Genomic DNA, 26,539 nt, shown 5'->3' with positions numbered 1-26,539 from the left:
GAACATTCAGTAGTATGCATGTATATGCGAGTAATTTATAGGTGTATATGCACGTGTTTTATGTATGTATTGATAAGCGAAGTTTGATTTAAATCCTACACGGCGCCTCATAGTATTACTCTTCAATCTGCCACAAGAAACATTACTCTTCATTCAGTCTGCCACAAGAAACAGCAACATTAAAATCATGAACTCAAATGTCATTGTTTAAAAAAAAAAAAACAATGACTGTAACAGTGCGTAAATCAGACCTTTCTGTAACGCTAACGTTAATAAGCTTAAACGAAAATAATGAAATAATTGTGTAGCGGAGTATTTTTGTACACAGTGCCGCGAACTGTCAATCACTCCTGTGCGCGTGCATCACTGTCCTCCTCGCAGCTGCAGCAACTTGCGCTCGCTCTCTTCATCAAGCTTTAAAACAAAAAGGGGACAAAAAGATCATATTGTCTTTGTGCATAGGCTATAGATTAATTAGATAAATGAATATCTAAATTTGTGCCTTGCCGTCTACGGTATTTTTTTAGAACTTAGAAAAAAGATGCTGCAGCCAATGAGCAGCCAGCGGGGGCTGCAGGACGACTCAACCTCCGCAGACAGTTTTTAATGTTTATCAGACAATAAATACTCAAGATTTTGCTTTAGTATAACTCACAACGAGTTTCACACACCTTCTCCGGCCACGTTGAGTTGTTGAAACTTAACAGTGGGAAAAGCGACACATGCGCTATTCACTTGTATAACTTAAGGGTGAATGGGTAATGTAGTTTCTGCTCTGGGTGGGATGAATTAGGAAGCTTGCATTGTGAAGGGCGCTCTGAAAATCGGCAGTGCAGGTAAAAGATTAAAACCTCTATTAAAACAGATGTCCAAATGAGCGTACCGGTACGCTAAAAGCACGTTCTGGGCGCATGGAGAGGTGGCAGTAAGCTCAAGAGCTATATTTGGAAGTGGTGGTACTGAGTACCGGTGTGTGCTGGCCCACTTAAAGCACTGGCAATGACTATACTTTGGAATTTTTTTGCAGTCCAATTAGAATTGAACATGGAAATCATTTTTGTTTTTTATTGGCATTGATTGTTTTGAAATTCAAATTTTACTTATATGCCTGTGTTTTTATTTCTGTAATAAATATGGCTTTCAAGCCAACAGTTAATTTGGAGGATATTGATGGTTCATTGCAGGTATGTTGTTTACATGAGAAAATCTGTGTTACAAGTTAAACAAAAATTCCAATAAACAATCATATTTTGAATTTAAATAGTTTCTTTGTCTTGAGTTTACATTAATTATTTACATTTTACATTTACATATCCAAAAAGTTTCAGTCTTTTAATCGCGATTAATTTTAAAAAATTGTGCGATTAATTAGTTAATTTTTTTTAATCGATTGACAGCACTAATATATATATATATATACATATATATACACATATATATATATATATATATATATATATATATATATATATATATATATATATATATATATATATATATATATATATATATATATATATAAATTAATATATAATAATAACTATATATATATATATATATATATATATATATATATATATATATATATATATATATATATATATATATATACATAATAAATATCCACAGTACACACACACATATATTATGTAAACATAAGCTTTTATTTTGGATGCAATTAATTGCAATTAATCATTTGACAGCAAATACAGTACACACATATATTATGTAAACCCAAACTTTCATATATAAAAAACTACAAACTTCTCTCGAATAGTGAAAAATAAGTAATAGATCTGGAAAAAAAGTTATTTTTCCAAATATTTTTTTCTTCTTTAAATAACCCTGATACTGATTAATAGAATCCCCCAAATTTCCCCTGCTGCTCATTGCAAATCTTTTTAGTAAATCAAAAATGAATCATGATCATGGTGTTCTGATTCATGAACAGCGGACTTCATAAGCCAGTCCAAATATATATATTTGTAATTTATTTTTTTAGTAAACCAGTGTTGCCTGAAGCATTTATTTATTTTTAATAAAAGTTAAATAATACTCAATTCTTAGTTTTAATCAGTCTGAAACACAGAATTAGCATTTATCTTACATGTTCACAAAATTAACATCTTAACTGAAATATAGCAAATCAAAATCTAATAGAGTTTGTAAATCAGAATCAAATGAGGGAGTCTGCATTGATACTCATCGCCATAATAAGTGTGAACATGGCTTTTTAAATCTACCTGTCCTGGAAATATCTGTACAGCAAAGTGTATGTCTTAAGCGTGGCAGTTCTCCCTGGTCACTGGAGTGATGTGCCAGACTCTAATGAAGTACTAATGCATAAGTAAACGTAGTGCATTTTTACTGCCGCTGTGACACTAAGCGTATCTGGACTGGTCCGTTCTGAGTGTGCACCCGCGATCTCTCTAATCCCAAGTGGCAAATGCCTGGGATTAAGCTCAAATCTGAGCACCGGAGTGGTTGAGGTGAGGGAGGAGCTGAGACACTGGGATTAGAGCGTCTGTGTGCGCAAGGCTGGCCTTTGTCTCCCAACCAGAGCCCATTCTGCTGTTTTTCACCAAAATGCTTCAGTCTGAATGCCTGTGCATACCAGAGAACTCAGGAGTAGAGAGCTGCTTTCTGTGTTTATCATTTTATGTCGGAATACTGGAATCAACATATTTATGGATTATTTCTCCTGATTTGGAATTACAGTCTGCACTGCATCCCTGACCTGGCTGTATTTCTCAGTTACTGACATGGGAATGTTGCTTAGTTCTATGGGAATTACTAAAAACACACACCCCCTAACCTGACCCTGTCTTCCTCCCATCAGCCTCTGAGTCTAGCAATCCTATCTACACCAACGTGGATCCTCCCGCACAAGCGCCACAGACTGACAGGAAAGAAACAACAGGGAAAGCTCCGCTCTATACTGGCATCGGTCCCGTGGATGAGTCTGGGATTCCCGTTGCCATACGGACGGTGAGTGAATGATCTTCCAGGATGATAATCTTTTGTTTCCATATTTACACTGTGCAGCTCAGAATAAATAAAGGTCCTTTGGTATTATTGTCTACATTTTTGCAAATTATTAAGCAATTTATAGTTTCTTAAACTGTGTGCATTTATGGTGGAATTTTTATAAACGTTAAAGGGATAGTTCACCCAAAAATGAAAATTCTGTCATCATTTAGTCACCCTCAAGTTGTTCCAAACCTGTATGAGTTACAGATTTTTCATTTTTGGGTGAACTATCCCTTTAAGAAAATTTCTATTAAATCTATAATCTATAAAAATGCATTTGAAAAGTACAAATATAAATGATGAATGCATGGCAGAAAGTTTACGAAACAGTTTTTTATGTGTTATTTTTCTAATGAAAAGGACTTTAAAATCTGTTAGTTTTATTATAAATAAACCTCTGGCACATAAAAGAAACACCCACATGTTTCTTGAGAACTTCATACTGTAACAACTACAGGCTTATCAACAACATAAAAATGCAATAAACAAGCTTAGCATTCATTTTGAGAAAGCTCCCTGGCTCTTTATTGGCTCTGGAGACATTGTCGGAAGTGCATACCTATAATTGTTAATTCCAGAATTAATCTTCAGTCGGTCTCTGGTCACATGGGACGAGCTGTTTTGATTTGTGCGCTAAATTGCATTTTCCCACACAGAGTTTTATTTAGCCCTAGGGAAACAGGGGCAGCTGTGCTCAGCATCATTGATGGGCCAGCAGACAGACAGTGATGTGTTTGTCTCTGCTTAACGTGGAGAGGCCAGTTGCATCAGCATTTCTATAGGAGCCTTTTGCATCCAGAGTTTTGGACTCAAAGTCATGGAGCACATTCGGGTTGCTATTTGTTTTCTAAACTTTGCTTCTGGACCTTGGAATCTTAATCTGTAAGAGCTGGGAAAGCCTGTAATCTAAAAATGCTTGCTTTATGTGTTGTTTTAGACTGTCGACAGGCCAAAAGACTGGTACAAAAGCATGTTCAAACAGATTCATGTGGTGCCTAAACCAGGTAAGACCTGATTTTTTATATCTACCACCATTACATTAAAAATGTATGCTGATATTAAGAAATCATAAGCCCTAAGAAGAAGAAAAAAGCCTATTATGTGGTTATTGGAAGGAATTTTCTAGTTAAACACTCGCATACCAACTCATTTTGAGTTCAGTTTCTTCTATTTAGATTTTAAAGCTATTTTTACAGCCCTTATGCAACACAGAAATGGACAGAAAACATTTTTAAAAACTATTATAGTTTGTGTTAGTTTGTAGTTTATTATTTTACACAAACATATAATTACAGGTTGGTTTTATGAATGCCAGGAATACACAGAATCTCCCTGGATTTACTGTGTGATAATAGACCTTTAATGGACTTTTGTGCAGAGAAGTACAACCTAAAGAGAAGTGACAATAAAAGAGCTTTACTCAGCAGGTTGTGGATTACAGTGCGTTCATTACTGTCAGGGGGTTTGCCTGAGAGATTACAGGGGTCACAGGATCAAACCCTTCATTTCGCATCTTATTATGTCTTTTTAATTGTCTTACTCCCACATCCTGCTTACAAATGAGTTTGTTTACATTATTAGGTTTAAAGCACTCTGTATGCAGTTCCTGTTTGTGATATATATAATCCATACTAATCATGTTTGCTTATTTGTTTTCACAGATAACGAGTGGTCTGGGTCCCGTACTGCCACAGATCCTGTCTCAAGTACTGGTACAGCTATTTCTAAACAAGGTCTCTCTTTGATTCAATATTACTTTATTTATATTAATATTAATAATTAGCTTTTTTGGGGGGACACTTTATTTTAGTATCCTTGTTACACATTACAGATCTGCTGGCCAAGTTTAGAGTAATGTTTTATAAGTCCCTTATTCTTACAAAGGTTGCATTTATTTGATAAAGTATCATTTCAAGTTTTTAAGCATTTTTATATCAAAGGTATACACTTGCAAATAAATACAGCCTTGTTAATAGAAAACTTAAAATATTGTCTAATATTGTAAGCTATTTTTACAATTTAAAATAAAAAATTTAATAAAATTTGATATATTTTTTTAAATGTTATTTATTCCTGTAATGTAAAAGCTGAATTTTTAGCATCATTACTCCAGCCTTCAGTGTCATATTACCCTTCAGAAATCATTCTAATATGTGACCCTGGAGCACAAAATCAGTCATAAGTAGCACGGGTATATTTGTAGCAAAAGCCAACAATACATTGAATGGGCCAGAATTATTGCTTTTTTTTTTTTTTGGACAAAAACCATTAGGATATTAAGTAAAGATCATGTTCCATGAAGATATTTTGTGAATTTCCTACCATAAATATATTATTTATATTACCATTATGGGCATTGAGAATAGCTGGATGGCTGAAACGTCTGCTCTTGCTCAAATAAATGACAGTCTCTTCTACCATAAATATATCAAAACTTAATTTTGATTAGTAATATGCATTGCTAAGAACTTCATTTGCACAACTTTAAAGGCGATTTCCTCAATATTTAGATTTTTTTTTTCATATTTTCAAAAGTTTTATCTCAGCCAAATACATCAATTTTTTTAAAAATGGACCCGTAGTACTGGTTTTGTGGTCCACGGACACATATGTCCCAAAAAAAGTGTAAACACTGTAAAATGTACTGTATTCATTTGGAGGAAATATTTAGTATTGTTTAATATTATTTATGCATTTATTTATTCCATTTAGTATTATATATTTGTTACAGTATATCATGTGTTTCATTTGTTTCAGATAAGCATGCGGCACCTAATGCTGTTCAGGCCCATCCAGCACCTAAAACCAGCACCTACCGGCCCATCACCAAGAGTGTCTCTGATAACGGCGGATACGGTTTCAGGGTGCCGGCCTCCTCTTCTGTCCCTACCCCTCCGCCCACATCAGCATCCACACAGCAGAGATCCAGTGAAAGAGAGCACACTGACATGTGAGAATCACCCATCCGTGCTTATAATATGACAGCAATACTTCTCAGGCAAACTTAATTTAAAGGATTTTCGGATGTGAAAACAGTCCCAATTTTCAGGCACTGTTTGTTTTTCTTTGCATGTCTCTCAGGAATGAGTGGGGGCCTCCTGACAGAAAGGTGGACACACGGAAATACAGAGCAGAGCCGAGAAGCATCTTTGACTACGAGCCGGGAAAGTCGTCTATTATAGAGCAAGAGAGAGCGGTAAGTATTCAGTGACTTTTAAAGTTTAAAAATCGCAATGAACGAAATTAAACGAGCGTAGTTTTTAAAGTAACTTAATCATTTATGGTTTGTTTAAAGCTGGTTACACAACATGCATTAAATTTATGAGGCATTTTTACAATTTGTGTTTAGTATTTGGAGGCACAAACATATTGATCTTAGATTTAATGCCCCATGGCTTTATGGGTATAGCCAGATCGACTATCAGTCGGCGAGTCCTAGTGTGTCAGCAGCGCTGCAGAATGTTGATAGGCTAAACTGAGTTGTTCTTGTATATTAATAGAATTGTATTTACAATATATGTGGCAACCGTTGAAGATACACAGTGTGCTTTCTGTATTTGTCAAAAGAACCTCCACAAACATTTGCCCCAATTTGGCTGAAGTGCTTCAGTAAGCCTGTGCAGAGTCACTAAGTAGAGCAGATAAATTGCGGATACATTAGAGCGTAATGTGGTCAAGGTCACTAATAAGGTTAGAGAAACCAATTTGCTCCTGCTAGAGCAGTTTGTCCTTGTACAGTGGGTGTTTGTTATGTGCCGTTGCCCTCTGCTGGATAGTAGTGGAAAATTAAAACCAGCCTTTGTGCTGTTCCTATTTTCAACAAAGTAATACTAGTTTTGTGCTCTGCTGAACTTCACAAATCAACAATGTTCCCTTATTTCTTGCCATTCCTCATTTTACATCTGTATCTGACTGTCACATTCGCATGATTACCTCGTTTCATTCCTTCCTTTCATCTTCTTCCCACACTTGCTTTCGTTACCAACACCAGACAAGTAATTTAAAGCCAGAGGACATAGATTTAGAGAATGAGCCGTGGTATAAGTTCTTTGCTGAACTGGAGTTTGGGCGGCCGGTAAGTGTGGCTTCGGTTTGGTGCTGATGGCATGCCGTGATTTGTGATTGGTGTGGGGGTGGAAAGTCAGATACGTGCTGCACATGCTGTCGGCCTGTGGTGGACATGTCTGAAGTGACTGATTGGAATGAGTGGACAATTCTGGACACTGTAACACATGCGCTGGAGTGTGATGAATAACTAATATCAGGTTCTGTCTGTGTAAACGAGCCTTGCTTCCTCCCACTAGAATCTGTGTCTTTGCATTTCCGGCTTTGATTTGCACACATTCGACTACTGTTGTGGATTAATTTGACCATAATTGCATGACTTTACAAATTAGTTTTGAAATGATTTTCACTCTTTGTGCTAGGTGTGTGTAGTTCAGTACTCTTTGGCTTGGCATGCTTTATGTTGTGTTTATGTAAAAGGAGCTGTACTGCAGTGTGTAGTGTTTTTGTTGCATATGTGCAACTTTAGTTTGTGATCGTCACATAGTCATGTTACTTTACTTTCTCCCTTGTTATGTCACCATTTCTCTGCCATTCTCTGTCCCACCTCTGGGTGAAGCCTCCAAAAAAACATCTTGATTACAATCCAGAGAGCTCTCCTCGATTCCGAGTGGAGGTAAAGAATGAGTGAATGAGTGACTGATTAAATGATTAAAGCTTCACTGACCAACTAGGAGAACAAAAGAGAGAAATTAACCAAAATAAGCTAGTGCCTGCCTTCTCAACCCATCCTCATTTAACATCACTTAGCTTCAATTCTGACACAAAGTCCATTGTTTTGAGTAGAGCAATGCACTCTTGAAATATGCCACAAATTGGACTACCGAACTGAGAAAATTAGTTTATGCAAAGAAGGATTACTTAGAAATAGTCTGTTAAATATGTTAAGAAGTATTGATTTACATTTAGTGCAGCCTCCTGCTTCTTCTTTTTACAGAGGTGTTTTCCTTTACCACAGCTTTAAACACTCTTATACATTTAAATAATGTAAATCTGGCTTAAGTATTATGTTTCTTTGCAAATATGTATAATAAATACATTTTAGCAAACACCTAATGCCATTTAAAAATTTTGATTGAATAGATACTTGCATGCACATTAGGATAACATGGTAAATTTGTGTTAAGAACTAATGATGATCCTATTTGATTATTAAAATTAAAGTGTAAATGCAACAAAGTTACAAAGGTAATTGCATGTGGGACATGTTTTGTCCCATGTCTTAAATATGCATGTCCATCTGCATTTGCTTCTCTTATCATAATAACATTTCTTTCTAGCATTACACCATTTATTTCTCGTCAGACAGGAGCACTTCCTCCTGGCTGTCATCTGCCGATTCTGTCCATGTGTTTGTAGTAGGTGAAGGATCTATGGACATGCCATCTACAGTATCACATTACATCTCCTCTTTCACTCAGACTTTTTTTCTGTCATTGTAAATATAGTTTGCTGGCTGTCAAAGGGAATAATTAATTTAGAATAAATGAATAGTGTCACTTTCCTGCACGCACTAAGTTGTTTTCACACCCGATTCAGAATTATGCAAATCTAGGGACATTGAATGCATATGTTTTGTTTATAATGATCTATGTTTATAATATTTACACAGAAAGGAGGCAAGATTGAAAGAGTGCATAATTCAGTGCATTTTGCCCATCAAGACATATGCACAGGCATATACCACATGCAGCTTTTTTGTGAATTTTTCCTAAAACAGTTTTTTTTTTTTGACCATTTGCACCCTGTGAATTTCTGCTTACCACCGTAAAGGAGAGAACGTAACTTAAGGAACTCGAGGCCAGTGTAGTAACAGTTATGGTTTGAGGAATGCTGTAAATCCAAACAAAGAACTGCTAAAAATTGTCACAGAGGCTTTGCAGCCCAATTTTGATCCTGCTAGTGTCGTATCTGTCACTCAGAGCAGTATTTATGTTGACTGGATGTAAAAGTGCCACACTGAGGAGATATTCCCAGTACTGCATGCTTGGGCTACTTTTAAAGAGGGTTAAAAAAATGCTGGGGGCGTCTGCTGTTGGTCTGAAGAGCTGTTCCAGATAACACTGCTCAGAGCTTCAGCAAACAGGAAGATGATTATCTACTCCAGCCATGCTTACAAGGAATTCCCTGCTTTGTTCGACATAGAAACTCTCGTAAGTGATCTAATGCATCTAGCTGTCCTGGGAATGGCTGGGTTTTCAAGGGACAGCTGGCACACGGCACTTTGCCAGACACGGGAGTTTCACTGTTTTAACCATTGTTGGATTTGTGAAGGAGAGTGCTGGGTATCAAGGAAGTAAGTTTGGATAATAAGTAAAGAATTCACCCTGCTTTTTCTCCTTCATCTGTTGCAGACCTCCCTTTGTCAGCCATCCATAGAGAGGAGCCTTGAAAGGCTCTCAAGGTAGGTTAACTTTTAATGCATTGAAATGATTTGAAGTCAAACAAATATATAGTTTATTGAATATATTTTGTAAAACTATCTTTTTTTTTGCAATTAATTTTAAACAACTATTCCCAAGGTCAAGGATGCATAGTGCAGGTCATGACAGAAAGTGTCTGACTACTTTTTGTCTTATTTTTAATATTCTTTTGTATCAATCACTAAACTATTTTAAAATATATTATAATAATATACAGTATAATACAATCAAATCTAAAAGACTTCGTCTTGTGAAACATTTTGTAAACATGCAAAAAATGCCACTTGGTTTGATTTTTGTTTTCCAATATATCTTGAGGTCACTTTATAGGTAAAAAAAAAAACATACAAAACAAAAGCCCCATGGCATTGTTTCCAAATCGATATTAGGAATGCATTTCATTCTAAACTTGTTCCCCCTTTTTTAACATTGTTTATTACATTTTTGAGTGTATTGTATACACATTTTCCACCACATTGATTCTGCAGCTCTGCCAGTGAAAACAAGAGACGTAAATCTGAACCTGCAGCCACTCAGCCCAGGGCTCAGAGCAGTGTGGGCACAGCACAAACATCTGTCAGACCACTAGAGCTACCCAGGAGGAATCCCCTCACCAGCCCCAGCTCCCCCGCCACCACTAGGACTAAAGGTAGACATCAGACAAGCAGTCAGACTTGTGCACATTATTATAAGAATAAGCAACAGGGGAAGGTTCACACACACTTTTCATTTTGCTCCTCGCAGAGCAAGCAGAATTTTAAATGACTATCCCTTTGCATGAATAAAGTTCAATGAATTATTTAGTGTTTACAATCTTCCCTCATTGTAGTGTAGCATATCAATTGTTTCTTTATTCATCGAGGCCTTGTTGATCAAGATGTCTGATTTCTTTCCAGTTTTCCTCCAGGTCGTAGCATAAACATCCTTACTTTTCTCTCCTGTGGGTCAATTACCTTTTAATGTCTTCTCATGTCTCTTTTTTACCATGCTGCTTGTGGTGGATATCTAAGGTGGGGATGTGAGCAATATGCATGCAGCACATTTAAATTGTCAAAGTCCAAACCATGCTACCTCACTATCCACATATCAAAAGAAAGGGCAAAATGAGGACAGTTTCATAGCTGTCCCAGCAGTCTCAGAAGGCTTCTCCAGCCTCCCCGAAGGCTGGAAAACAGCCCAAGAGAACCCAAAAGACTGGATGATCTCAGAGGAGACCACGTCTAAGCTCAAATCCTGGAGTTGTGATGACCTTCTCTCTGAGGGGAGGGGAAAAGATGTGCAGACCTGCTCGGAAATCACCGGCTTATTGTTACACAACGGGGAACTAGAGGCATCACAATGCATTGGCGCCCAAGAGTCTGAGGATCCTAGGGAGAGGACAAGGCACCGCTCAGCCCACGATGCACCAGGCTTCCTCAAACTCTACAAAAAGATGCATCACATCAACCGACAAGAGCTGATTAACTCTACGGTGATATGCTCCGTCAAAGCCAGGATCCATAAGTATGAGAGCGAACAGCGGAAGGACAGACACGGTGGCAACAAGGACTGTAACGAAGAGGTGCCTCGGGACATGGTGCACAATAGGATTTCTGAATTCGAAAGTCTAATCCAGAAGTCCAAATCCATGCCAAATCTTGGGGACGAGTGCCTGATCAAGAGTTCTTGTAGGAGGGCCAGCAGTCCCAAGCGTAGCCTCTCTATTGAGTCATTACTGGATGAAGGATCACCGACCAGAAATCCTCCTGAAGGACGGCCTCAATACCCCAAGATAAACACCCATGTGCCAATCCACATTCAAGTCACCAATGACCAATTACAGAACTCTGCCATGCAACACGACTACTCAGACAGCGAACATGATGCTGTAGTGTCCGACCTTAGTGACTTCATCCAGATTGAGGGATCATCCTTCTGTAGCGAGAGGGAGTTTGACGTGTGTTCAGTTGCCTCCTCAGAGAGCTTCTGGGGATCCGGGCACCAACATCATTATCACAGGCAGCTTGTGAGCTCCTGTAAGGGCCGCTGCCCAGCTTCCTACACGCGTTTCACCACTATGATCAAGCACGAAAGGGCCAAGCAGGACCGGAGGCAACATTTGCGAGTTGAAGAGTCAGAGTTCGGCCTCAGCAAACTCGCCTTCCTGGTCAGTCCAGTGCCTTTCCGCCGGAGGAACCTGTCACCTTTGAGTTGTTCCCGAGTGCCAAACTCTAAGAGCGGTATGTATGAGGCTCTAGATTCGGCCCTGAAAGACATCTATGACCACATCCACACTGAAAAGTACAGGGGTAACCTGCCGGACAACAGCATTCTTCATAGGTTGCTGGTGGAGTTGCTTCCCGACATTCCTGAAAGGAATTCATCTCTACACGCACTGGAGAGAAACAGCCCAATAATTCAGCCTCGCTCTTACCACCCACAACCTGATGGCATGCCCAGCCAGGACACTCACCAATCCGAGTACTCGCGCATGTCCCATAGTGCCTCTCACAACCATATAGACAGCAACAACAACCAGAGGAAACACAACTTTGAATACTGCTATCAAGGTGGACTCTATTCATCCATCTCTGGTTTCCCAAATCCCATTCTGTCCCCCGTGTTTGAGCTCTGCTCCTCCACCATTGCTATGTTCAATTTGTGTTTGTGAATGTGCTTGCTTAGAGCAAGGGTGTTCAAAACTGCTCCTGGAAGGCCAACATCCTATAATGCGGTAGTCCTCAACTTCAGTTTTGGGTACCCACTGCTCTGTACATTTTGTATTTCTGTCTTATCTGACATACAATTTCAATCTGCCGCCTTCACCTGCTATCAGAAACGTCCTACTTCACACTTCTGAAGTTGTAATTAGAGTTTGTCGTGTTCAAGTGCTTTTTTGTCAGACAGAACATAAATCCTGTCTGTTTTTTGGGGAAATTTTGTTAAAGCCAAAAGGTATACTTTAGAAGATATTTGGTCAATATCCAACATTTAAATAAAATGTAGCTTTCCATTAATTGGTAGCCATATAGTATAAACATTCACTGTGCTATCTAAATATTCAGCTGGCGCGATTAATCGCATCCCAATTTTTTTTTTTTTTTGATTTACAGAATATATGTGTGTGTACTGTGTATATTTATTATGTATACATTAATACACATGCATACACCTATGTATTTAGAAAAACATTACATATGTATGTATTTATATTAATATAATTTATATTATGTATTATATATATATTTTCTTAAATATATACATGCATGTGTGTGTATTTATATATACATAATAAATATGTACAGTACACCCACATATATTATATAAACTAATACTTTTATTTTGGATGTGATTAATCATGATTAATCGTTTGACAGTACTAGTAAATATACTTGACTGTAATAGCAATGTAGCAATGTAGATTTTGTGAGAAAAACAAATACAACTTTACAGTAGTAATGCCACTGTATGTTTCTCTCCTCTGCCATATTTAAAGTTTATGGCTCCATTCGGGTATTAAAATTATCTCAGAGTTTCCCAGTTTTAAATACGACTAAATACGACCACTCATGTCCAATTTCTGACTGGGAAACTTGTTTACGATAATTCTGATAGCATGTGAAAGCTTCATGGAGCTCCCTATTAACGAGCTGATGATCTGAAGCAGGTGCATTAAATAAGTAAGACATACAAAATGTGCAGACCACTGGATCCCCAAGGAGTGGCTCAGAGAACCACTGCTTCAGAGTTTGGCTCCAACTTGCTTGCAAGTATCGAGTAAGCCTGAAGTTGTTGGTTAACTTCTTTCTAGTGTGTTTCATTGGGGTTGGAGCTAAACTCTGCAGGACAGTAGCCCTCCAGGAGCAGGACTGGACACCCCTGGTTTAGAGGAAGGAATTGTTCTGTTGCAAGGAACGTCAGAGAGCATGACTCATACCCACATCCTCTGCCTAGTTTTATTTTTGATTTTGCCCCTATGTCTTTCATTTTCTCATATCACACTGTATTTTGTTTGCATCTCTTTGATCAAACATTTATCTAAAGTTATTTTCTTACTCCATTAATAATACATTGCTGTATTTGGCACACACTCGAAGGTATACATTTTATTAGGTTCATACAGTCTCTGGGAATCAGAACACTAGAGCAACACTAGTTCATGTGTGGGCTTGCCACAAAAGAAATATAACTTTGTGAAGTTTCACTCTATATAAATAGCATTGGACAGATGACTTGAGCAGTTGAAGCATGCAATCTAAAAACAGATTTGAGATTTTATTGGCTTGAGAAGAAACATACTATCTTATTAGTGTTAACACAGTTCACTCCGTCAAACCAGACATAAATGATGAGATCAGCCTCAGTACCTTAAGTTTCAGTCAATTGTTTTGGCATAAGGTCATTGTTTTATGATGCTTTTTTTTTTAATCATTAAGAAATGCGACACTGTTTACATTTGCATAGTACACAGTGTTTATAAATGAAGACTGTTCAGAGCAAAGGGGGCTTGCCCACAGTTGGCACAGATGCCAGCTAACCATCTGCGGTTCTAGTATAAATACACATGATCTATACTGGGGATATGAGTCTAGACTCTAAAGGATGGTTGTAACAACTTCTGAGATGATTCATGGTAGCTTACTTCATTATTATGGACAAACAGAATATCTATATTATATTATTTACATTATTTACTTTTCATTGGTCAATAAAATATATATTTGTATTTACTTTTGCATGTTTTCTTTTTCTTTTGTCTGCATTTCTCTCATCAAGCCCCAAATCATTGTTTCCTTTGCTATTGCTTGTTCCCATGCATGTAATAGTGTTGGGTCTTTGTAAACCTCGTCTTTGAATCGTTTTATCTCTGTTCTTTCTAGATCAGGACACTTCCAGAGAATACTCTTACCCTGATGTGGGCCGCCGCACACCACAGAGCAGGAGACAAACCCCTGATGTCAAAGAGGCAGGGAATATGCATCACTCTGTAATGTGTTCCTGCTAAAATTTGTAGTATCATAAATATATTATCAAAGAGTTGATCAAACTGAAATTAAACCCACCTCATGACAACATGTAATAAGCTTTGATTCCTTTTCTTCATTCACTTGACAGAAACTGCCAGCCAGAGCAATATATGACTTCAAAGCACAGACAGCAAAGTAAGAACAACGTGCAAAAAAAGTCACAAGTTACTGCTTTTACTGCATTTGATGTGCTACAATCAGTACATTTTCATGTTTTATTTATGTCTTTCCTTTGCATAATTCCTTTGCATGAGGAATAGTGTTAACTTGATTTTTATCTCCTTCCAGAGAGCTGACTTTTAAGAAAGGAGAGACGGTATACATCACTCGTCAGATAGATAATAACTGGTATGAAGGAGAACACCGTGGACACGTGGGCATCTTCCCCATCTCATATGTGGAGGTGTGCACTTTAATGATGATATATAGAACATCATTATGATTATAAACTATCTCTATCTGAAGACTGAAGTATCCTCTTTTAACATCTCTCTTCACAGAAAATCCCGCCTTCAGAGAGACTTCAGCCAGCTAGACCTCCTCCACCAGCCCAAAGCAAAGAAATTGGGGAAGCAATTGCCCGCTACAACTTTAATGCTGATACTAATGTGGAACTTTCATTAAGAAAAGTAAACATTTTCTTAGTACTCATAAATATCTTTTCGTTTCAGCAAGTGCTCATTAATCCACTTCTTAATGTTTCCTACCACTTTAAGAGCATGTCTTTTGCTAAATAATTCTCACTTTTTTCCAAATGCGCTAATGTTCTAATGAACTCTTAAGAAGAAATAAAACAAGACAGAAAACACACACACACACACAAAAAAACATGAAACTTTTGCTTCAACCAGCCTCAGCTTCTCCTTATAGTTGTACATTAAACATCAAAAACATTATAATTGGTTATGACTTTGAAATTTTGCCTTCGATCCATCAAATATATCTTGTGTTGGTGTCTTCCAGGGCGAGCGTGTTGTTCTGTTGCGGCAGGTGGATAAGAACTGGTTTGAGGGCAAAATCCCAGGTACAAACAAACAAGGGATTTTCCCTGTGTCGTATGTGGATGTTGTTAAGAAGGCTTCAGTACAAAGTACCGGTCAACCTCCTGGGCCCAGTATACCCACCAGCTACTCCAGTGACAGACTAAACAGTAGGGTACGTTTTCATCTGCAATTCCACTTAAAATGTACCTAAAATGCCTAAAAAATATAGCATGTTATAGCTCCATGAGGTTTAAATTCAGAATTTCAGGTAACTTACATCCACAAAATGATCTAGTTAGGTGACTGTATAATCTTACCTGGATTAAATACTGACTTACACTTTAAATACATTTAAATAAAGTGGCGTCACCGGCAGTAAAGCCTCTCATTCATCTCATGTTACTCATATTGCCATAGGTCATGTACAGTACTATGAGTGCCAACAAGGTGGCAAGTATAAAATTAATCCTTTCTCAGATGGCAGCTGTCCCGGTGCCAAAATAGATCACCTCTGTCATCTTTAGATTACCTTTGGCTTGTTGTGTATGATAAGGCTGAATTCAGATTAAATGCCCTTGAGTTGTAATTCCATCTAAAGAACAAAGAAGTATAGGCTTATTCCTTTGCTCACACGAGAGCAGGATTATATCAGATTAATCACACGTCCTGCCAGTATCCAGTATAGGCTAATTAAAATGTGGACATGACCTGCTGCGCTATACATGTGCTGCTCGGCTCCTGCTGTTACTGAAAGAACAGTTTCTGTGAAGGTGAACTACTGTGACTGGACTGGACTAGTGTCTTTTCTTATCATAGCAAACATTGTCGCAAACACATTTTAACTTTGTACTGCAGTACATACACTGTATTCGGACACTTAAGCTACTCTTAAAAAGATAGATATTTAGCATTAGATAACAAAATATCAAACCAGTGTCATTCATTTAAAAAAATTGTACAAGCACACTTTTAAACATTTTTTTTTTAAGCTTTTAAATGCTAAATTAACAGATATACACTAGAGCTAGTGATATTTTTTTAGTTTGGTAATGTTTTAGAAAGAACATTTCTTTTTATCTTCAGTGTTGAAAAGAGTTGTGCTTCTTAATATTTATTTATTTTATTTTTTTTTTATTTTTTTTCGGAAACCATGACGCATCTTTCTAATATGATCTTTTGAAACAATGTGAAAGTCAGTCAATTAAATATGCACTGACCACAAACTTGAACTGCATGTTTACTATTAAAACTACATTGTATTTGGACACTTGGTTGTCAAACATTGGTGGAAGATAAGAAAAGGAAGTTCTTGAAAAGCACCCTGGGTAAATGTGGAAGGCTTGTATTGTGAGGACAGGATACTCTTATTGCTGGTTCACAGATGACCTCTTAGTGACCTTGTTGTTGTTTCCACCTCACAAATCAATACCGACAGCAAGTGCGCTCTAAAAATTATTAATTATGGTATATCCTTCCTTGTAGCTCATGCCTTTTGTCTTAGGCCTGTTTCCCCACATACAGAGTGTGAGCCTGCAACAAGCTTTCACACTGACAGCATTTCTGTAGCAGAGCAATGACTCTATACAGAAAACTAAGCGATTTCTAGGATGCTATATACTAGAGAATTTCCCTTGATGATGGCCATAGATTATGTGAAATCCAATTTAGATGATGGGTGGGATTCTATTTACATCCAAATTTTAATTAATCTACACATAACAGATTAATCCAAACCCCACTCTGTAGCTATAAACTTCTTAAATCATCAGGAATTAGTCCGATTTACTAAATATTAAAGTGCTGTTTTTGTAACATAGTTTTCTAGATGGCATTTTTTCTCTTTCATCTGTCCTCCTTTCACTTGTATTATCTTTTCTATCAGTTCTCTTATTTTCCAGCGTGTATCATCACTACCACTTTCTGTTTCTCCCTCTCCTTCTTTCTCTTAAGCCATCACCTGCACGTACCCTCTTCAACTCTTCATCCCCATCTGTCCGTCCACTCTCCTCATCCTCTCCCAGTCCACAGAGAGCTGCACACCTTCAGGCCATCACCAGCGAGTGGTTGGCCCTTACTCTGGGTCTGTCTCCTTCAGGAACCCCTGCCCCCACACCTCCTCCCTTCCCTTCCAATTTCCAGCCATACTTTGGAGTATTGGATTCTGCCATCTCGCCTTCTCCTGCCTCCTCCATGCTGGGCCGCTCTCCAGCCCTCACTCCCTACACCTCCACTCATGCACTCAAAGAGGGTCACTTTATTCCCATCACCTCCCCAAAGTCCTATATGTCCCCCGATCCCAGCCCATCACCTCAACCTTACCCCACCTCCGCCTCCTTCACTCCTTCACCCACCTCACCCATATTTGACTCAAGCCCCAGATCTAGCAGTGTCATAGAGATCATCTCCAGCCAAAAAGCAGATTTAGCCAAGAAAGAACCACAGTTGTTCTCAGATTGCAAAGACCTTTACAAACCAGTCGAGACAGACCCCCCTAAATTGCGCAGCCCTGTTGACTTGGCTGTTTTAGAGGCATATGAATCCCCATTGGACAGTCTTCCACCTAAAGACCCCGAGGATGATCTGTGTGAGGAGTTGGTGTCAATCATTAAGGCCAGCCAATCAAAGGGCAGGTTCAAAGAAGAGGAGGGATTTAATCGGCAGGAACCAGATGTAATGGAAAAGCTTCCCAGACTGTTTATAGAGGAAGAAACAAATGAAGACAACAGCTTCATAAATGAACCCCTGCCATCAAATACATTTACTCCAGTCCAAACCGCCCATAGTGAGGGGTCAGATACTGAGGTAGTGCTCGCTGTGTGGTTATACCGCCCAAAATAGATTTCCTTACAGAAGTGTGTAATGTTTTAGATGACTACTAAACACTAAATTTACTAATTTAAAATACTTTTTTGTTGTTGTTTTTTCTCCATTGGTTATTATCTTGCCTGTGATGCATTGAAATTAAAACATTTATCAAAACACCTAACCTGAAATCACTTTTATTTTTAGACGAAAAGCAAAATTGAAAGTAAAGTGTAAAAATAAATAATAATAATAAAATCAATCAAATTTATTTAACAATCAACATTCAGAAATCTGAGTTTATAAACATTTAAATTGCATATTAGGATTGTTGAAATATTAATATTTATATGGTGGCTTTTTTTAAATCACAGATTTATTCAAACATACATTAAATAATAAAGACAACAGGTTAAGAAAAATTTAATTAATATATAATATGGTGTATGTATTTAGGACTCTGGAGTTATTTTTCTGTCTGGACATTGAACAACATTAAATAAAAATTTTGTAAGCTGTTTTGTTTATGTCTTTCCATTCAGACCCTAAAGTAATGAAGCACAAAGCTTACTGCAATTATTGGATGGTAGACTCACTACAAATAATGTTTAGAGAAGTTTTGTTTACTCATCAACAAAAAGAAAACGGCATAGACTAAAAGATGTTGTTTCATTAAAATGAAGATACTTTAGATTTAAAATGAATTAATTTTAATATTGTAATTTCATTCATTTTTATATTATAAAAGTTAATATAATAAATCCAACAATATCATCCACCTCAGCTAGAAATACATTTTATGTTTTGGCTGAAACAGTTTTAGAGGGCTGATGCCGCATTTTGACTGTGAATATTTTAGTTCCCAAGACTTCAGTGCATCACTGATTTTTGCAATTCTGTTTGGTGTCATTAACGGCACAAAACATTACACACTTCACCTTTAAATCCTGAAGCATCTGTAGAGGATGATGAACGTATGTCAGTGGCATGTATAACTGTTTTCCTCTCCACACCAGCAGGGGGAAGTTTCCCAGAATGCCTCTCCACGTCTCTCTCCCCTGTCCTCACAGATGTCATTGCCGTTCACACTGCCCTCATCGGCTAAATACTCTCCCCCTTCCCCTCGCTCCACCCCCCCTCTGCCCGGGGTTTCACAGTCGCCCCCTCCCTCTGCTAAACTGTTCTCTCGACAGGACCTCCGCTCCCCAAAGGTCAAGGTAAAGACAAGGTGCTTGTTAGAGATTGTACTAGCGCTCATCATCCTCCACTCTTCCCCCTAGTCTCACCACTCCATAATACAGACACTAACATTCCCTATTAAAGTGATCTATATAACTTGAACTACATTGTTTCTGCAATATGCATTTCCATGAGAGATTTATTGCACCGCAGTGTGCGTGCTTCTTAAATGAAACACCGAACAATGTAGTTCCTATATCTGACATACAGCAAATTATTATAGTTATATGGGAAGCTAGAGTCATTATTTATTAATAAGTTGTCGACATATTTAAATCACCCAACCCTTCCTTTAAATTAGCTATTAGTTCTGTTCACTGGCATTGGGACAAACAAGCAAAGAGCGCTCATAACAGATGCCTGGGTAACAGAATAAACAATGAGACATTTAGACCAAAGGGAATTCTGTCCATGAGTAAATTGTATGAAGAATATTCACTCATGTTAACCCATTTTTCTATAAATATATTATGCTACAGTTCAAAAATCAGGTTTGGTAAGATTTGTATGTTTTCCAATGCTATATTTGTTTTATCAGAAACAGTAAGAACAGTAATAGTGTTTAATATTATTCATATATTCATATAAGCTGAATTTTCAGCATCATTACTCCAGTGTTCAGTGTCACATGATCCTTCAGAAATCATTTTGATTTGCTGCTCAAGAAACAATGTCAAAAACTGTTTTACATATTGATACATTTCTTTCAAGATTCTTTGGTGAATAGAAAGTAAAAAAAAAAAAACATTAACTGTCACTTTTGATCAATTTAATGCATCCTTGTTGAATAAAAGTATTAATGTATTTAAATAAATAGTAATAAACTGACCCCAAACTTTTGAACGGTAGTGTATATTTTTGAAATATGACTGCACATAACATTCATGTGATCTTCCCCTGGCTCTGGTTCTTTCAGCCTGTGTTAAGGCGTGATGTTGGGGTTGTTGGTAAGCCCCCTCGTAGCCCTGTGATGTCTAGGAGGTCCTGCGGCTCGCCTGTTAGAGGTCAAAACTTTTCACCATCTCATAGGGTAGGGAGTATGTGCACCTTGTGTGGCAATGGCACATTTGACTCAAGGGAAATTACATTTTCTCTCTTTTCAAAGTATCCCTGCACAACCCATAATGTCATTCACTGTATTTGACCTGGGCATTAATTCACTGTTTTGAGTGCAGTTCTTTCCATTTTTGCTGCTACAGCTGGATATAATGATATTAGGAATGATAAAATATATACTGGCATATATTTGTGTCAGCGTATGGCCACATGATGCTTCCGTACGCAGTATCATTCCATCAGTACAATGTGGAGGAATGCTGAGTCAGTGAATACGGGATACTCTTAACACCATGGCCTTGTCTGTCTGTGTGGATTAGTGTATTTTGTGCTCGAGAAAATAACATTTAATTCCTAACATTGCTGTGTAGAGGGATAACATTTATTTTGTCTGCATGCTGGAAGTGTGTGTGGAAGTGGTTTTCCTGCATGATCATGACTTCCTAGACTTGCAGTCTTTTTTGGTTCTTGTGGCTCAAAGCAGGCTTGTACATGCAGTATTGGTTTAAGCCATGTGTTTGGAGTGTCTGGATTACTCATGGGACTGTCCCAATGATCTTTCCTGTGTACACAGCTTAAACAAGGTGTACTCCCCAGGGCCAGGCAAGCGGCCTATTCCCCACATTTCCTTCCAAACAAGGGGAGTACAGTCCTCGTTTTCAGGATTTAAGGCATTTCTCGACTGTCTCTAAGTCCACAAATCAAACATATTTTAGAAAATATGTTGGTTGATGGCTTAGAAAACCAGAACTTGAGCTCTGGTAGTCCTGGATCTCACACGTATTAAAAAAAAATCTGTATTTAATGGTTTATGTATTTAAATGATTCAGATACACGGCTGATCCAGGTCTGGCCTCAGGCTTTGCATCAATGGTTCTTCAGGAGCACAGTTGAACTCTCAGTATCAGATGGACATACAGATGAATGAGAGATGGAAACATTTAAATGGCCTTTCCTGTTTTCTCTCTTTTCAGTCCCAAAGACAGGCATATGTTCATGACCCGCTTCAAGGTGCAGGGGAACCGTGAGTATTTCAAGCCCTTTTCTGTATCCGTAAATTGAAAATAGATGATTGTTTTATGCTAACATTATTCCGTTGTGGGATTTTGATCAGTATTACAAGCCCCGATGCTGAAATATAACCTAATGTGGAAAACACACTTAAAGAGCCTTTCCTCTCGCAGATTTCAAGCCCTGTATAACTACTCGCCACGAAATGAAGATGAGCTGGAACTAAAGGAGGGAGATGTAGTTGACGTCATGGAGAAGTGTGATGATGGATGGTTTGTGGGTAAGACTGTGAACTCCATTTTCATTAGTGTTTTAGTGATGTTCATTTATTTGCCACTAGCTGGCGCTATTGTCCAACCAGAAAATACTGTCAACTCTGTCATGGTTCAAAAAGAACTTGGATGTTTGGAGAGAAAATAAAATATAAGGTGGATTTGTCATTATAATGTATAGTTTACTAATTATAATCCTATATATTATCAATACACACACTTGATTTTACATTTTTTATCATCTAGATAGATGCATACAGTATTTATGCTGGCCTCATTCCATATTTCATATTTTAGGAACGTCCAGGAGAACCAAGTTTTTTGGAACCTTTCCTGGGAACTACGTGAAGCGGCTATAAATTGACTTTTTCAGTACACATCTGCTGTGGAGAGATGGACAATGTCACTTACAGCTACCTGCTGGAATCAGCACGACGTGTTCCAGTCATCAATCTGTTGGAGCGACAGAAAGTGATGAAGCTGATGCAAAGCCAATGGCCTTCGAAGGGTTATTGCAGCATTTATGTCATTTGGTTCAAATATGTTGCTAATTACATTCTGAAAGCATCCCATTAATTAGGAATTTCAGTTAAAGCTTTAAAACATTTGGTTGCCTGCATTTTTCCTCATAGTTGAAAATAATCAGTTCGCTTGCCTTCTCGTTAAGCTGATGGATTTCAACATAATGAGTAATCAAGTGCCCTATTTATTTGTAATTTATTAAGAGGCACGGATGAAATACAGTAGGTGAGGAATGATCTACTGATGGTGCCCCTTGTACACTGGACCTGATGTCTGATCTGATCTAGATTGTATAGACTGAACAGTATTGCGGTGTCATGTTTGTGTCAGGCAGTGGATATTACAGAAGACCATTCCTGCCAACATGTATCTTTTCAGTATGTTATTAACTTTCTGGTTCAGAAGAATGACCTCCGGTCTTCTAGGGCTTCTACGTTCTTCCTCCAGACATTCCTTTGAGCATTTGAAGGATTTTACAGATAAGAGAAAAATATTTTTGATATTTCTCCATCTAAAGAGACAACGTTTTTTGAGAATGCAAAAAGCATTTTGGCAAAATGGGCATGTTAGCCGTAGTAAAATGACTCATTAATGTCTCTACTGCCTGTAATATTTCTGTTTGGTGACCTTGCACATCACTTTTGGTTTACACACTATTTATGGCCAATAAGAGGAGCACACAATGTCATAATTACTAAACTGCAATTGGCAGCCATGTATTTTGTATATGCCACCTTCCAATTGGTTCAATTTGAGTGAGGAAATGTACGTAAAAAAATCTATTTTTGTTTATTTGATCATTCAGCAAACCTTTTTCATTATGATATACTTAATATATTGTTAATTGTTCACTTTCTGTGTCTATGATCTGTTCAGCGCAGTGATTGCACTCTCATATACAAATGTTCAATTTAAAATATGCAGCATTTCAATCTTCCAGCGAGACTGTATGACTAACAGTTTTATTCCAGTCAGTAAAGCAAGAAATGTAAATGTGTCAGTCAATAGAAACATGAACCAATAATATATGTCACTTAGGCAATATTATACCTCATGGAATTATGCAGTCTCTGTGTCTGTCAATGTGCTTAATGTACCAGTAAAATCCTGTGCATGTTGTTTCAAAAAGAATTGCTCATCAGTGCAAACGTATTATTGTACCAGTATGAGCGTTCATCTGGCTCTGTGAACCATCAAGGCTACCAGAGAACTGTGGCAGACTGTCTTCCGTTCTTAAGCAGAAGTGAAGTAAACTGTGCTGTTCCTTGTGCATAATTTTACCACATGTAATTTATGTAATGACATGGCTATTTGTAATATTTAATAATGCACGATTAAGGAACAAATGTTTATAAAGTACAAAACACTGTGATATGTTTAGTAAATTAAATCTGCCACTGACTGAACATTACGTTTGGTGCTAGATTGTAATGGACTCTGATTGGATAGAAAACAAATTGCTCTATTATCATTGGTTTAAAACATGACATGCAGAGTCCTTAACCCACAAACATTGATAAATAAACAAAAAGTGTCTGCTTCAACTTTATAAAAAAAAAAAAAAAAAAAAAAGCAAAAACAATAATTGATTTTTGAAGCCTTCGTCTTTTTTCTATGTGGAATAGTGAAAAAAAAAATGTCATCAGTTTTCATCAGACTATGTTATCAATGGGATTCACAGTCTCCGTAAGTGCATGGGACAAGCGTGCCAACCTGGGCTTCAGCCTTCTGCTAGCAATCTAGTCCCTGCAGACCGTCCGGTCTATAAACAGCTACATCGTGTCCTGGAGTTGTCCCTCCTGCTGCCATGGAGACACAGTAAACAGAGGGTCAGTGGAGAGCCGGACTGACTTTTTGCCTCAGAGAAAGAACCAGAGCCATGCAGCCTCCTCACAGGAGGCAGGGGTTTCTGTCTAGACTCTGTGCTTTTCCCGACATTTGTTTTTAATGGAGCAAATTCTCACATGCTCTTTTAAGCACTTGATAAATATATCTGGGAACAGGGCGCAAACCCAAGTTACTGTAACATCCAATGCCAATCTACTCAATTAAAGGCACAGTTTCACCCAAAAATCATCATGTACTCACTCTCATGTTGTTCCAAAGCCCTTGAAATTTGGAACAACATGAGGGCGAATAAAGGAGAGAATTTTCATTTTTGGACAACCCGTCCTTTTCATTACTAGAGGGGGTGCATGATGTGACAGCCTGGGTTAGAGAAGGATTTCCTGGTGTTAGGGTTTCCTCGGTTTGATGCAGCTCAGGCCATGACAAACAGCTCGTCCCTGGGACACCAAACAAGGAGCTGTTCAAGCCTACAAGTGCTCTCAAGCTAGATTTGGCCATCATATAAAGAGCACAGTCTTCCAGTGCCATGTAGTGCAGTATACTATGCTCCTCTCTGTGTAAGTAATGAAACTTTACCTTGGAAACAAGTATCACATGCACAGATGACTGTATTTCATACAGGGTGAATTGCCCTAAAGTGGGACACTGCCTAATGTGGGACAATTAATTTTTCGTGTTTGGAGCTGATAAGCCAGTTTAACTCTGGGTTACCAAAGCTGGGGACACGTCCTGTTTTTTTTTTTTTTTTAAATGGTATTAGTTGTGGATTTAATGTTTTGGTTACACATCGCAATATGTCTGAAATCTAAATTGCAAAAAATGTCCCACATTACAATTCACCCCATATAGCTAATAAACAGGATGACAGACAGAACCATCACTACACCCTTCTTACTCTGTACAAATGACATCTGTGAAACTGTTAGTAATTTGACGATTTATATACATTTATCCAAAACTGTATCAAAAGGAGAGTTTTAAAATGTCCCATGTGTAGCCTACTGGGGAAAAGCTAGAAATGCTCTTGATGGCAGCACTGAAATAAAGAATGGTATACAAAGTATTCTTTAACATCAAGCTGTAAATAAAACAACTAAAGATTTTAGAAGTATATAAAAAACAAGTAAATCCTGAACACTAGGCTATATCAGCCTTTTAACCAAAAAAAAAAAAAAAAAAAAAAAAAAAAAAAAATCAGTTACATTCCGTTTGTTAGTAGTATTAATTCTGAGTAGTTTACTAAATTCCTATCTAATATAGCGGTATATTTTGGTTACAACAAAAAAGTATTTGTACTCTAATCACAAAATGTGTATACTGAACTATCTGCATTGAACAGTGTGCACAGTATTTAAGCAAAACAAAAAGCTTTAAAAGTTACAAAGCAAAATTTTACAGGACGTTTATCGTTCTCTCTGTGTGTGCGTGTGTGTGTTTTATAAAGTTCTAAAAATATATATGTCCGTCTATCACATGTTTGAGAACAATAAGGATAGCAGCGGAATGGACACAGGGCAGGATCTCGAGATGTTTACATTTGACACGACGACATCTTAAAAATGTGGCGCGCATTTGTCAGACGCCGAAATCGTACGGGGTTGTGTAATAGGCTACATTATGTTTCCATGATAACGTGGAAAAACTACTGAAAAGAAGCACAGTGGAACGCAAGAAGGCGTTTAGTGTGAACCGTCTCGAACAGACGTTTGTTTTGTCAGATGTCATTAGATAGTTAATGTGATGAACTGCACCTGTGCTAGTTTGTTAGGACACCTGTGTGAACTTTGTACATGCGCTAACAATATCCCTTGAGGTCACTGCAAAAGTCATTGGAAAAATGGCGCAGAAAAGCTACGTAAGTTCAGAGAATGTTTGATGTTTTAAACCAACTAATGCAATGATATTCATAAATTTTAAGCATGATTTGTGTGTCTGAAACTGTTTTTGGAGCCACTTCATGACATCAAGACACTAGGCTAGACAACTTTTGTGTGTGTGTGTGTGTGCTGGTAAAGTAAGAGAATTATCACTTGAAATTAAATCCAAGCAGTTTCATTGTTCCCTTATGTGGTTGTGTTATTGAATATGTTTACATTCCCAAGAGGAGATGTTTAAAAGAGCAACGCAATATGACATATCGTTTTGTTATTGTGCTCTGTAAATAGTTTGTAATCTGCTCATCAGCAGTAAAGGCTCTGACTTAACGCTCAGCCTTAATTTCATGATGAAGTATCCTATATTTACTCCTCTCAGTCAGGCACAGGTGTCTTCCCGCGGTAAGG

General features: G+C 37.7%; 1 protein-coding gene across 3 annotated transcripts in view; it reads left to right on the top strand.

Moving 5' to 3' along the window:
* LOC113114198 (sorbin and SH3 domain-containing protein 2-like) overlaps positions 1-23,820 on the top strand; it is a 34,882-nt gene extending 11,062 nt beyond the window's left edge. Inside the window, exons 8-28 of one of the 3 annotated variants that reach the window (XM_026281011.1) lie at positions 2,840-2,988; positions 3,968-4,034; positions 4,692-4,763; positions 5,788-5,980; positions 6,112-6,226; positions 7,022-7,105; positions 7,655-7,711; positions 9,450-9,499; positions 10,007-10,167; positions 10,529-12,067; positions 14,378-14,463; positions 14,613-14,659; positions 14,813-14,927; positions 15,025-15,153; positions 15,488-15,679; positions 17,458-18,309; positions 19,326-19,526; positions 20,465-20,578; positions 21,579-21,628; positions 21,789-21,895; positions 22,185-23,820. In XM_026281011.1, the coding sequence (XP_026136796.1) occupies positions 2,840-2,988; positions 3,968-4,034; positions 4,692-4,763; positions 5,788-5,980; positions 6,112-6,226; positions 7,022-7,105; positions 7,655-7,711; positions 9,450-9,499; positions 10,007-10,167; positions 10,529-12,067; positions 14,378-14,463; positions 14,613-14,659; positions 14,813-14,927; positions 15,025-15,153; positions 15,488-15,679; positions 17,458-18,309; positions 19,326-19,526; positions 20,465-20,578; positions 21,579-21,628; positions 21,789-21,895; positions 22,185-22,246 (4,442 nt within the window). In that variant the 3' untranslated portion in view covers positions 22,247-23,820. Of the gene's footprint in view, positions 1-2,839; positions 2,989-3,967; positions 4,035-4,691; positions 4,764-5,787; positions 5,981-6,111; positions 6,227-7,021; positions 7,106-7,654; positions 7,712-9,449; positions 9,500-10,006; positions 10,168-10,528; positions 12,068-14,377; positions 14,464-14,612; positions 14,660-14,812; positions 14,928-15,024; positions 15,154-15,487; positions 15,680-17,457; positions 18,310-19,325; positions 19,538-20,464; positions 20,579-21,578; positions 21,629-21,788; positions 21,896-22,184 lie in introns of those variants that run through there. The other 2 variants (XM_026281012.1, XM_026281013.1) reach the window with 2 other exon arrangements.
* The last annotated feature ends 2,719 nt before the right edge of the window (positions 23,821-26,539 follow it).

Source organism: Carassius auratus, chromosome 14 (assembly GCF_003368295.1).
Source record: "Carassius auratus strain Wakin chromosome 14, ASM336829v1, whole genome shotgun sequence".
Taxonomy (NCBI): domain Eukaryota; kingdom Metazoa; phylum Chordata; class Actinopteri; order Cypriniformes; family Cyprinidae; genus Carassius; species Carassius auratus.
This window is presented reverse-complemented; position numbering and strand designations above follow the sequence as displayed.